The sequence below is a fragment of the Misgurnus anguillicaudatus genome, chromosome 5 (assembly GCF_027580225.2).
Source record: "Misgurnus anguillicaudatus chromosome 5, ASM2758022v2, whole genome shotgun sequence".
In the NCBI taxonomy this organism is placed as follows: Eukaryota; Metazoa; Chordata; class Actinopteri; order Cypriniformes; family Cobitidae; genus Misgurnus; species Misgurnus anguillicaudatus.
The window spans coordinates 19,770,868-19,783,937 of record NC_073341.2 but is presented as its reverse complement, the minus strand read 5'-3'; the positions used below and the strand labels follow the sequence as shown (position 1 = coordinate 19,783,937).

At 37.4% G+C, this 13,070-nt stretch overlaps 1 protein-coding gene and 1 long non-coding RNA gene across 3 annotated transcripts in view; one reads left to right on the top strand and one right to left on the bottom strand.

The window, feature by feature from the left end:
* ncor2 (nuclear receptor corepressor 2) overlaps nucleotides 1-8,041 on the top strand; it is a 115,543-nt gene extending 107,502 nt beyond the window's left edge. For both annotated transcript variants that reach the window (XM_073867690.1, XM_073867689.1), the window contains 3 exons: nucleotides 2,049-2,267; nucleotides 2,603-2,773; nucleotides 4,988-8,041. In XM_073867690.1, coding sequence (XP_073723791.1) covers nucleotides 2,049-2,267; nucleotides 2,603-2,773; nucleotides 4,988-5,184 — 587 coding nt within the window. In that variant the 3' untranslated portion in view covers nucleotides 5,185-8,041. The remainder of the gene's footprint in view (nucleotides 1-2,048; nucleotides 2,268-2,602; nucleotides 2,774-4,987) is intronic.
* Nucleotides 8,042-9,770: 1,729 nt separating this feature from the next.
* On the bottom strand, nucleotides 9,771-11,479 carry LOC141363842 (uncharacterized). Its single transcript, XR_012369430.1, has 2 exons — nucleotides 10,974-11,479; nucleotides 9,771-10,532 (listed from the first exon to the last, which is right to left on the bottom strand). It is a non-coding gene; the product is annotated as an uncharacterized lncRNA (long non-coding RNA).
* Between the last annotated feature and the right edge of the window lie 1,591 nt (nucleotides 11,480-13,070).

Sequence of the window (13,070 nt, the reverse complement as noted above, 5' to 3'; positions counted from 1 at the left end):
TTTTTTTGAGCGCGATGCTAATGGTCTAATCAGATTCAATGGATTATGCTAAGCTATGCTAAAAGTGGTACCGCCAGACCTGGAAATCGGCTCAACAGGTCCGTAGCCAGCCTATTGAAAGGGGGGGTTCTTTTTTTCAAAAAGTGGACCTTTTTTACAGTTTTTCTCCTCCTTTTGTATTTAATTATGAGCAGGGCCGTACGCAGGAATTTTATAAATACCAAGGTCCATTTATGTATTTTTCTAGGGCATGCACCCCAGGAAAAAAAATCTAATTTCTCTGCTCTATATATGAATGTTAAAATATCAGAAAACCAAAGAATCAAATAACTATAGATTTCAAACTATGTCAGTATGCAGAAGATTTGTGTTGGTCATTAGGAATACATTTTAATCATTACTTTACCATCCTGGGCACACTGGGGTATGTCAAGTAAACATAAGCTTACTGAATATAGGATCCTTTTAGTGAATTAACTAAAGGCCATCAATAATTAGTTTATTAAATTAATTTAAATTATGAACACACTTATTATACACTTATTATGCTTAAATACATAATATGCAGGGAACTAGAATTTTATAAATGGGTTGGCCGAGGCTACTTTAGGGGGTCCATATCCCATGAAAGAAAACTGTAATTATTAAAAAAGCATAAATGAATCTACGATTACTTCACATTACCCCATTAATATTCTTTTTGCCCCGCATGCATACTATCTGTGTAAGATGTAAACATAACGTAAGCCTTAATTTTAAACTTCTCACATCTGATTTACTGTCTATTAATGAAGCAAAATGCTTCTTGTTAATTGCAGTAACTTTAGTAAAAGTTGTTCAGAAAATCAAAATTCCACGATAAACCTTAAACGCACTTTAATAGCAGAGCTTAACACTAAGAAGATCACAGTCAGGACCAATGAGTGGTTTTCTCTTCTTTTGTTATTTAAATATAAACCAAAAGATGAACGTGCGCTCATTTAAACTCCGTGCATGCGCGTTAGCGGTGGATGAAGCGTTGTACCGCGCACGTGATGCGAGTGCGACGCGTTTTCAAGTTCAAGCTTCGCAGCAGTCCAGTACAACACAGTGAATCTAATCATACAGTAAAAAAGATATCTTAAAGAATTTAAGAGTTGCGTTGAATTTTGTTAATAAACTCGCTGAATAATAGGAAGTGAATTACTGGAGGGAGTTAAAGCAGCGCATTAAATTTGGACATCCATATGTGCTCAGCTGCAGTAATGTTTCTTGTCTTGTCACCTTGACAGTCACTGCGTGTCATATTTCTCGTCAATAAACGGCTGTATATCAGCGTTTGATTACTTACATCTTTCTTGCACTTCCACTAACTGCGCATCTGACCCCTGTGTTGCACCTCTGTCTGCCTGGTCTGATTTTATTGGTCATCGCGGAATAATTTTGACTTTATCTTACTTAATGAGGTGCAGCTCAGATCTGTTGGCCTGTGACATCACACTACCGCGAGATCTACTTAAAAGCATACTTAGTCATTTACTATTGAATTGGTCTCGCGGTGCTAAGACGTCAAATGCCGATCGGTCTGCGCAGCCAGAAGTCAAACTAGCGCTGAGCGTTGAGTCAAATAAAACGAGCATCAGAAAATGACAGAAATCATGCGTTCAGCTTCAATAATGTATCATATTAATTTGAAACAGCAACCCAGAATATTAGTCGCAAGCATAGATTAAAACAATGATGACAATAATCACGTGAAAAAAGACTTAAATTCTGGACCTTTTGGCAGTGAGGGGGGGTTCGTTCGAACCACCCGAACCCCCCCTGCCTACGGGCTTGCTCAATGGGTTCCAAAATGGTAAAAATCAAATGTCTAACTCTAGGGGAGCTGGAGAGTGAGCCCATTTTCAAAGGAAGTGGAATGTCCCTTTAATGCAACGTAAGTTGCTTTGGATTAAAGTATCTGCCAAATGCACTCGGCATGTGCTTAGACACATTTCCCAACATTTGTGAGCTTAGCAAGTGTGTCAGAAAAGCTTTTATTTTAAAATAAGCACTCTTACTTTTAGGACCCGTGAACGTGCGCAGTCACCCGCCACCAGAGGCAAGTGGTAATACTATAGGTTTGGAAGCCATCATTAGGAAAGCACTGATGGGAAATTTAGAAGAACAGATGGACGAACGCTCGTCTTCAGGCTCCTTAAACTCAGTTGGTGTTGGCATGCCAGCTGCTGCCATGCAGTCTGGATCAGCTGATGGCCGCTCTGAAGACCCTTATTCCCTGTCAGGTGGGCCAAACGAATTCTTATAATACCACCTGCCTTCATTGCAGAATGTTTGTTGTTTTACACTTGTGAGAATGTTTGCATTAAGCAAACCTGACATTGCTTCAATATACAAACAAACAAAAAAATTGTCTTTAGCAATAATTACGGATGGGGTTAATAAAAATGCAACTGAAGTTAATGCAGGTTCTTGCCATCAAATAGATACTATGTATGTAAAGTGCAGTGTCAGTTTACCAGTGATCAATATTTGAAACCACACATCACTTGACAGCACCAAAGTGCATCACGAATCAGTGGCGGTGACAGTGGATAATGGTGTCTGTTTGTGTTTTTAGGGAAATCCAAAGGAAGCGGGCGCTCTAATGGCCGCAAGACAAAGTCACCCGGACCTGGTCTATCTGGAGGGGAGAGACCGTCCTCTGTGTCCTCTGTCCACTCCGAGGGAGACTGCAACCGTCACACCCCACTCACCAATAGAGTGTGGGAGGACAGACCCTCATCTACAGGTACACATCACATAGCTCATAAAACCGTTCACACAAATGTTAAGACTATTATGTAAAAATTAAATTTGGTGATTATATAAATGTACAATACATTTGGTTATTTTTTCTGCTTTTTCAAATGATTATCTTTTTATCATATTTGACAAAATGTTACAGGCCATAACAATATGATATTTTCTTTAAAAAGTGTCTAAAGCACTATTCGGACGGGATTAGTTTTCCAAACAACGTTTGAGTTTCAACGTGTCCCCCAGGACGTCTGTGATTTTATGTACCGATTTGGACGGGATTAAAATGATGCAGGCTATTCCAGAGATGGGAGTGTTTGTTTCATGCATTTGGGCATTGCAGAAGAGCACGTGCTCTGGATACGCGTGTTTGTAATGTTTAATATTTTGCTTTAAATGTAAAATTATTACAGAACATGTAATTTATTAATTAAATTGTAACAAATCAAAATAAAATATACAAATCCTACTAAAGTAACGTTAGCCTACGTATTTTATATAACTGTCTGCTTATAATAAACCCAAAGAAATGAAGAAATAATGATTAATAACAATTTATTATTTTTATTAATTAACATTACCATTCCGGAGTTGAACTACTTTGAACGAAGTTTCTTATAACGTTAATGATATTACAGTGGCCAGTCTTAACAGTGTTTGATATTCAGCTCGTCTTGATTTAATTATTTTATTTTGCCGAATGGGAAAAAACATCCATATCTGAATGAATGGGACTCAGGAAATACAATATACACGCATTAGTAAGACCTTACGGCAGATCACGTTGGCCAAAACCAGAGAATTCTTACGGAGGTCGTCAGAGAAAAACACAGAGGACCTCTGAGAAGCACGATTTTCTCAGAGGTCCCCCTGTAAAACTAATCCCGTCCGAATAGGGCTTAATATAGCTAAATATCAGGATTTTCTTGTGATCCATGACATTGAGTACCAAAGTATTCAAAATTAGGAATTCACCGAAATGAAAATTCTTGGCCAAAACTGAAAAAAAGGTGGAAAACCGAACAACCGAAAGAAATAATGCCAATTATTAGTACCATTGCATTTATGGCTACGACTGTGTACTAACTTTACTAGGGGTGTGACGGATCACAATTACAGTTTTTGAGGCACGGATCGGATTATTTTTCGGATCAGCGAAAAAGGTGTGGGAAAATCTAATAACAAATAAAGAAATTAAAAAACATTTATAGAAAAGAACAAAGTTGCACATTAAGTAAGGTCTGAAATTAGCATTAGGTACAGAAATCGAATTAAATGAATCATAACACTGTCTTCATTGTATAAATGAAATATAATAATTATTTTTTAGAGCTACAGAAGTCTCTTTGTCTTGGGTTGTTTGATTAACATTAATGACACAGACTTAAGTAGAATAATTGAGGTTACCGTCTCTTTAAGACCAAATAAGCACAGACTGGTTTCTGACTAAAATCTATACATACACTTAAGACGTAAACAAATGTTTTTATTAGAAAAAGAATACTGTGGAGATAATTTTGTTTGTATGTGCCCTGTCAGTAACAGAAAGATTTTATGTTCGCTTGCTTTTTGAAACGCGTCTCTCCGTGTATGCACTACTGAGTGCACTTAAACGCTCGCGCACACACAGACGCAGATCGCTCCACATAAAAATTATATACAGATTCACAACCTCGGGAGCTAGGGAACGAATTGAGACACAGGGATACTGAGCACATGTAGGTTGCTGTATCTGTTTGCGTCATCACAACATTTCGGCCGTATTGTTTCAGTGTTTCAAGTCTTTTGGCCAAAAACCGAAAAGTTTCTGTGGCTGAATATTCGGTGCATTTCTATTAAAAATAAAAGAATTTGTCGGCGCCAATAGCCCTGTGGTTAGTGCGCCGACATATAGCGCCAGTGCCTCAGCACCCGAGTTCGATTCCTGGCTCTGTGGTCCTTTGCCGGGCCTGCTCCCCTATCTCCACCCAACACTTTCTGGTCAACTCTCTACTACACTATCCAAAAATAAAGGCATAAAAGGCCCTAAAAATATATTTAAAAAATAAATAAAATTATTTGAAAATAATGACTTTGGAAACCAAATGTATTTAAAAAATATATAATCACAAAAGTTAATTTAATACATAATTATCACAAAATATATAATAAAAAAATTATCACCCATAAACACCATGTTTACCTACTAATAATCTCTTCTCCACAGGCCCCACTCCATTCCCCTGTAACCCCCTGACCATGCAGATGCGTCTCCCCAGCGGGATGATGTCAGGGCCTTCACCGTCCCCCACGCAGACGGGAGCATCGGCGCCCACACAGGGCCAGACTCAACCCCGCACCTGGGAGGAAGAACCCAAGCCTCTGCTCTGTTCCCAATACGAGACTCTGTCAGACAGCGAGTGAACACGCGTACCATACAAGTACACTAGAGCGACTGAACGTTTGCTGCTCTATGAACAGAAACCTGTTCATGTAAACTGGGATGACATGCTTCGGGAAACACGCAACAGCGTTAAATCACATCATGGATACATATTGACATCCCTATCCATTACCTCCACACACATTCATGCATGCGCATACAAAGACACTCATCACACTCTCATAATCCTCGACCCCTAGCAAAGACTCGGGACAACTTTCTCTGTTGGCCACGCCCCCAGCACACTCGCAGCTAGTAAAAGTACTGTGCTCGACGTGTGTGTTGATGTGTCTGTGTGTGTGCGTGTTTGTGAATGTGCACACATATTACCGTGTGCCATCACTCCAGGACTACTTGTAGGAAAAATCACTTTTTAGTCATTTTTTAAAAAATATACTATTAGTGTCGTCTTGCTGGCCTTATCAGAGTTGACTCATGGACTCATTCATGCGTTTTGGAGCATTCCTCATTAGACTGCTCAGGACACGCACTCTTATACTGTAACACAACTGCAATTTTATGTGTGTGTGTGTGGCTTATTGCAAAGGCTGGATGATTGAGATGTATACGAGAACCACACACCGTCTTAGTTCTCATGTGCAGGTTAAGTGAATCTACAGCCCCCCTAACATTGGCTTCTGGGTGTGAATAGACCACAATATTAAGATCTGATGCTTTTGGGGTGTCCGCCACATTCATCTGAGCGTGTGCACACATCTGTGATGGAAAAAGAAACGATTTGTGGTCAGAGAGAAACAGGTTCACCTTGTGCTAAACAATGCTGGGAATGTTTAATTTCATCTCATCGTGTAACATTCTGTCCTTGTATCTTGCAGAGAGTTTACATGGAAGGCCATATCATTGGTTTACAGGGTACACATACAGTTGTTAACATCATACCTTTTTTTTTACTGTAGATTATTATCGATCTTGGCACTAGCTGACCAATAATTCAATTTCTTTTCTGTTATCTCCATTGTTGGTGGGAGATTTTTTGTTGAGCAAAGTTTTATAAGTTTGCTCTTTTTTTAATGTACAATAACCTTGTTTGCATATGTTATTTTGGTCTTTTTTTATGTAATGAGTTAAGCACTTAGTGAGCAAACAGTTCTTGTTGCTTTTTACACAGCATTTATTTTCTTATACAGTATTTTGTTCATTTGTGTTTCCGTCACCTACCGTGTGAGTCGAGCGAATGGACGTGTTTTTTTAGGAGAAGCTGCTTTATCGGGTTATGTTGATTTTTTTCAAATGTCCCAGCAAACGTTCTCTCACATCTATTATCGGTCGAAGAGAAAAAGCCATGCTGCCTGACCACTTCTCTTACGTGACACATTTCGAGCTGCTTTGGTTTTGTTCTGTGTGGTTGAAGCAAGGTTTGGGTGCGCGAAAATTCCCGGGGGTTGGTTTTTCCATGGGCTTATTTGGGGAGATATAATTCTGCGTTTATATCTCTTCTTTACATAGATGAATAGATTACAGAGGCGGTGACCTCGTGTCAACTGTATTCCCTCCCATTGTACAGTTTTAAAAGTAATTCTAGTATTAAGTGCCATGTATTTGACATTTCTGAAGTTAAAACTACCAAGTTGACTACGCACAACTTTTTTTATCTATGTGATTTTTTTTTTTGTTTGTTTTCTCCTTGTTATGTCAAGGTTGTACAATTTGTCACAGACACAAGTGGTGAAGGAGTATTTTACAATGAACGCGTGTCTTCACTAAACGCAGACTCTCTTTTGGAAAAACGGCTTCCATCTCTCCAGTGGGATTACTAATTGTTTTGCATGCATGTTAGATATAATGAAATGTTTTAATTCGTATTGTTTTTGACTTTTATTTGTCACTCGGTTTTAATATGAAAGTTATCTTTAACAGTTTAAACTGCAATATTCATTGTATTCTCCGGGCTTGAACGCTTGGGGATGTTTGGAAAGATATTTAAAAAAGATTAAATGTCAGCGGTGGGTTTTATCCGGTTTTGGGGTATTTTTCCGGTTTGATGTTCGAGGACAGTTTTAGTGTACTACCTAGTGTTGTTTTCAGTCGATTCGAGAACCTTTTATTTTCATACAGGGTGTGCAAAAACTTGCTTATGTTTAACATTTTACAGAAGCATAAATGATCCAATGCTCTGATTTTAGATTCATTCTCAGACATATCGCTCTGGACTAGGGTTGCAAAATTTGGGGAAACTTTTCATGGAAATTTCATGGAATACTGTATGGGGAATTGTAGCACATGGGTGAAGATAAGTTAGATTTTGAGGAAGCGGATAGTATATTATTCCTGAAGTTCCCGAGCTTTGCAACCCTACTCCGGACAGTATTGTATTTAGTGGAAAGTCACTCTAAAATCAAGTGTTTTCTATGTTGAGCCCTGCCCCTTTTCTTTTGTTATATTTTGACTGTTTGTTTGATTTGTCGTCAGATGCCCTTTTACTGAGGACAGTGTTGCACTTTCCTTAGCTATTCATTTGTAATCATTAAACGGTAATGAAGATGAATATGAGTGAAGAGGAGAGAGCTGATATAACAATGGGTAACGGTAGTCCATCGTAGGAATGGTGAAATTAAGTACATGTTGGGGTGGCATCTGTTTTGTACAACCTTTTTGTGCATATGTTTTTCTTTTTTTATTAAGACCCACTGTATTATAGCAAGGAGTGTAAATAGACCTAAAGGCTGTACATATTTATGTGATTTGCTGCAAGACTGATAATCACACTGTTGTATTTCAACATGGCCACCAGCAAGCTTTGTGGATAGCAGTGTAAAAATTGAACAGAAAAAAACAGACACTGCCTTAATGTTTAAATAAAAAGCTTATTGCCATTGATCTGTTGTCTGTTTTTGTCATACCACGGTAGCAAGAGATTACAAATATTAACGTGTATAGGAACAGTGCCATTGGGGTATCATAAGAAATGTTGAGGTAAACTGTTGGACAATAAAATTGCCAGGATTTTAATGTGTACGTTTTTGGCACAAATATGCATATTTTAGGACTATATAAAAACGTCTGCTCTGCAACCTAGTCCTCATAGTAACTTTTTGTATCGACATACGTTGATCAGTAGGGGTCGCTGTACACTACCATTTGATTTCTGCGTACAGTTGCAAAAGTCTTTTGATGCTCTGTTGGACCTGCAGCAGTTTATGTGGAAGTGTATTATATAGAAAAAGTGGGATTCATAATAAATGGTCCTCACGAGTACTGTAGTATTTGCTGTAGTAAACTGTAGTAAAAATCCCAAAGAGTTGAACATTAGTTGATATTAAGGTATACTACAATATAAAAAGTGTCATTTATAATACTACAATTTAAAGTAACTACTGTACTTATGTACAGTTTATTATAATACATACTAAAGTATCCTCAATTTTTTTTTGTTGTAAAGTGTCCTCCTGAAACAAGTGGACGGACACAACCACATGCATTTAAAACTCCACGTGGGATTAAGGCCTAAAGGTAGGATATTATTCCTTAAACAATAATAATTTCTTAGCCATAAAACAAACGAAATCTACATTAAATTTTGACCGGAAGTGCACACAAAGTAAGTTAACCAAAAGAAGGCTGACAAGAATTTAGCATTTGAATATCTGCAATATCTGAAATTTACAGGTAAAAAATTAATGGACGTCACATCATAATGTTGTAATGTGATTGAACTGCACTGATAGAGGTCTACATTGTTAGACATCTTGTAGAATGGATGCAATAGTTACGATAAATATATAAGTGACCACATCATAATGATAACTTGCTAATTTGCTCAACGAGCGCGGCATTACTTAATATTGGATATTTCTTGTAATTAAAACTCTTTTGCAATTGCTTATTCACCTTATTCCGCCACGCCCCTTTTTAATTCTTCGCTCTTCCGCATTTTGTCAACCGACTTCCGCTGCTAATATGGCACAGTGCATTCGGTGGTTAGTTTAGTGGTTAGAAGATTGTTTGTAGTTCACTATAACTTTAGCGAAATGACAAATATCGCTACTGCTGTAAATGGGTAAATTAGGAGCACGGTTAAAACTTCATACGACGCTCGGATAGTTATATTGTCCCATCAATCGTCTCGTGGTTAGACGATATGAAGCGGCCGCGGCAAGTAACCTATTGGACATATTACCTCGTCCTGTCAGGAGTTGATGGAGCAGCATTGAAAATTATTAAATGTATGTCTACCAATATTTACAGAGTGATTTCGTCTTTTTTAAAGCAAATGTGCACCTTAGCCAGTCCAATAACTATTTCGTTTTTATGTGGTACCATGATAGAATTCATTTGCAAACTTGCCAACACTTATTCCTTCAAATCAGGAGACTTAAATAATTTTAAGTGGAATCTACAAAGCTCACATATGGTTTAAGAAATTCCTTACAGATAATATCTGATCACACTGTAAAGGTTTATATAACTGCATGGCAGGTTACATCTGATCACATAGTAAATGTTTAATATAACTGCATGACAGGTAACAGCTGATCACAAAGGTTTAATATAAATGCACAACATCTGATCACATTGTAAAGGTTTAATATAATTGCACAACATCTGATCACATTGTAAAGGTTTAATATAAATGCACAACATCTGATCACATTGTAAAGGTTTAATATAAATGCACAACATCTGATCACACTGTAAATGTTTAATATCACTGCATGGCATCTGATCACATATGAAGGTTTAATGTAACTTTACAACAGGTAAAGCAAGACCACCCTGCAATAAATTAAGACACAGCTTTATCTGAGTCATCAGGAGCTGATCCCAAGTGTTTATCTGGAAGCTGTTGGTGTATGTACTAGTAAAGTGCTTGGTGACTGTGTAATGGATGCAATATCAACCCTGTGTAAAGCTGACAAAGATGGTTGTTTCTCAGCAGAGATATGTACATTTGTGCCAGCTCAACACATTGAAGCAGTTTCTCGGACAGGGTTTACAGGACTAGAATTTAATTATATTAGGACATTTTAGTTTTTACAAAGAAACCCTACAAAAAAACAAGACTGGTGCGCATCTTGTGACAAAACAATGGCACTCATATATGTTGATGTATGTCAGTAAAAGGTGTTTTTAAATTATTGTAGCTCAAATATGCATTTTAGCCTGGGACCAGGATAAGCCCTGTCAGGGAAACTGCACCATTGTTTTCCCATATCAGATGTAGGTTGCTTCAGGTTGAGTTGTGATTTTAAAGTGTAGTTGTGGTCAGAGACGGATGGATCCTCCGATTGTGTTTCTGCATCACAGTTTAGGAACATGTTGATTGTATCATCCTCACAGTTGTCCACTGCATCACTACACATCAATGCATCTGTGAAAACAATAAAACCATAAACAGTTTTATGTTAGTATTTAAAATAAACTTGCATCATGAGAATTAATATATAAATGGCACTTAAACAGAACAGTGTGTAAGAGAGAGATACATTAAAAAGAGACATTATACACACAACCTTTAACTTCAGTGTTAAATACGTTGTTTAATAGGTCATTATCAATATCTGAATGAGAAATGAACTGACATTCTAGCATCTGAAATCTCAGTAACTTGTAGGAATCACGTGGGCTACTGTAAGAATGCAATGTACTATAATATCTCGTTGTACTATCGTAAATATAAAAATATAGGTGGACAAATAAAACCATTCAAATAGTTGCTTTTTATAAACTAACGTTACTGATCATAAGTGTATTTGTAGAACGGACTTCACAAATCTAACTTTAGGCGAACGAGCACAAAAAGATAGCTTACCTGAAACTGGCCACCTTTTCAACACCCGGCGTGGTTTAAAGTTACCGGAACATCGTAGTCGAACCATTCTTGGGATAAGGGTGTTTCTCAGCTGGCTTAAAATTGGTAAGAATGAAACATAAAGGCGCTCGAGTGAGCTTTTTAAGCTTAACGTGTCGCCTTCAGTCACTGCCTCATCTGCTCATCGTCTATGCGGCCGGAAGAACGTTGACAAAATGAGCGAAATGGCGCCGCCCTTGTTGTCGTGAAAAATAAGGTGAATAAAACGGCTAGTTCCAATCCTTGATTCTGATTGGTCAACAGGTGTGCTTTATTCACAATAAAACACTGCTATGACCGCTTCACCCAACGGTTCTATTTAATATCACTGCGCCCTTAGCAACACACTTAGCAACACATAAACATATAATGAGACAAAGTCTGAGAACAGTTTGTTGTTTTTATTTGAGCTTTCATGTTGTTGTTCGCAGTCAGGGACTATTTTTTCTAGCGGAAGGAATGCTTTTGTTGATTTAACTTCATGATAGTTGCACTAATATTTTTTATACTTTAATATTGTGTGGTAACAGTTTTATAAAACTTTATAAAAGCTTCGCGTCGTGCCTAACAACGCCCTTCAGCCGCTACTCACCCACGACACAGCACAGCCTCTCGTACCTTATTGCTTACTTACATGTCACTGAATATGTAAATATGCTGTTCTTGTTGCATTTACACAGCGGGAAACCAGCAGATGTCCTTGCTGCGTTTCGCGTAACTAAACACTGAATGTAGTAGTTTGTGTAATAATATCTTACCTTTTGGCGTAGTCAGTGTGGTAGAAAAAGCATTAGTAGTGAATTTCACAGCAACTGCATCAGCACTGTATACCTGAGGTAATTTTATGTTATAGACCTCAGCAATGAATGAGCTTTTCTACTGCATTTAAGTGCGCGTGCACTTCAAGTTCAAATAGATTTGATTGGCTGTCAATGGTTTATCGTTCATCATGTGCCAAAATCGCTATTGTTATAGTTGTTGTGTGAACTCCGCTATTATCTTTAATATAAAAAGATTTTTAAAACTATATTTTTATAGTTGTCGTTTTAATGTGAACGCCCTTAAAGGCACCGTCATAATATTTCTGTCTTCATCACGGCACCGGATAATGAAATACATCCATAACAACGTGTTTGTCATTTAACGTAAGTAAATTAAAACAGTGGACCATATATGTGAGTTCATTATTTGTGCTCTGCATTGGGCTATCTGTAAATAATCCGAAAATAAAAACTGCATGTAAACAGGAGTGAAGAGGTTAGCTCCAGTCATGTAAACATCTTACTGCGATTAAGTCCTTACTCTGGTGTAAGTTACATGTAAACACTTTGGGGTTTGTACCTTTTGTATATCGTTAACATGTACTAATACACACTTACACACCAAAGGAAATATAAAATCGTAAATCAGACAATAGTTGCTCTTTAATTTGATTTTTTCCCCTCTAGTTCAGCTCGGGTCTTTACTCATAGCATTAGGTTGTAAACTGGCAGTGCAACAAATGTTGGGAGAATTCTGTATTTTTCATCATGAAAATACATTACTCATATTTTTGTTTGGTGTCTTAATGTGTTTCACGTGTGTCTTGACACATGGCATTCTGAAGGAAAATATCTTTATGCATCATACATTTCTGATCCTAGATAAACAGTACGTTTTCCACTTAACGGGAAAACTCAAATAAATCAACAGAAATTCAGACTAATGTTCTTACAACTCAAACATTATAAAGAATTCATCCAACTGGCAAGTCGCTATTGTATTAACTTACTTTAAACAAACTTTACCTACATTTGGTAATTACTGAGTGTTCATTTTGGACCTACTGAACATGTGACTTCAGTTAACTAGTACTGCGGTAATACACTCAGCATTGTTAGAATAACTTTAAAGTAGTACACTGTAAAGAATGTGGCATACTTTATGATCGCTTTATGACCGCATTACACTCGCTTCATGAGATCCTATGAACCCTTAAATGTTTTTGTAGCCTAAATCTGCTTTAAAGGTGCAGTGTGTAATTTTTAGAAGGATCTCTTGACAGAAATGCAAAATAAT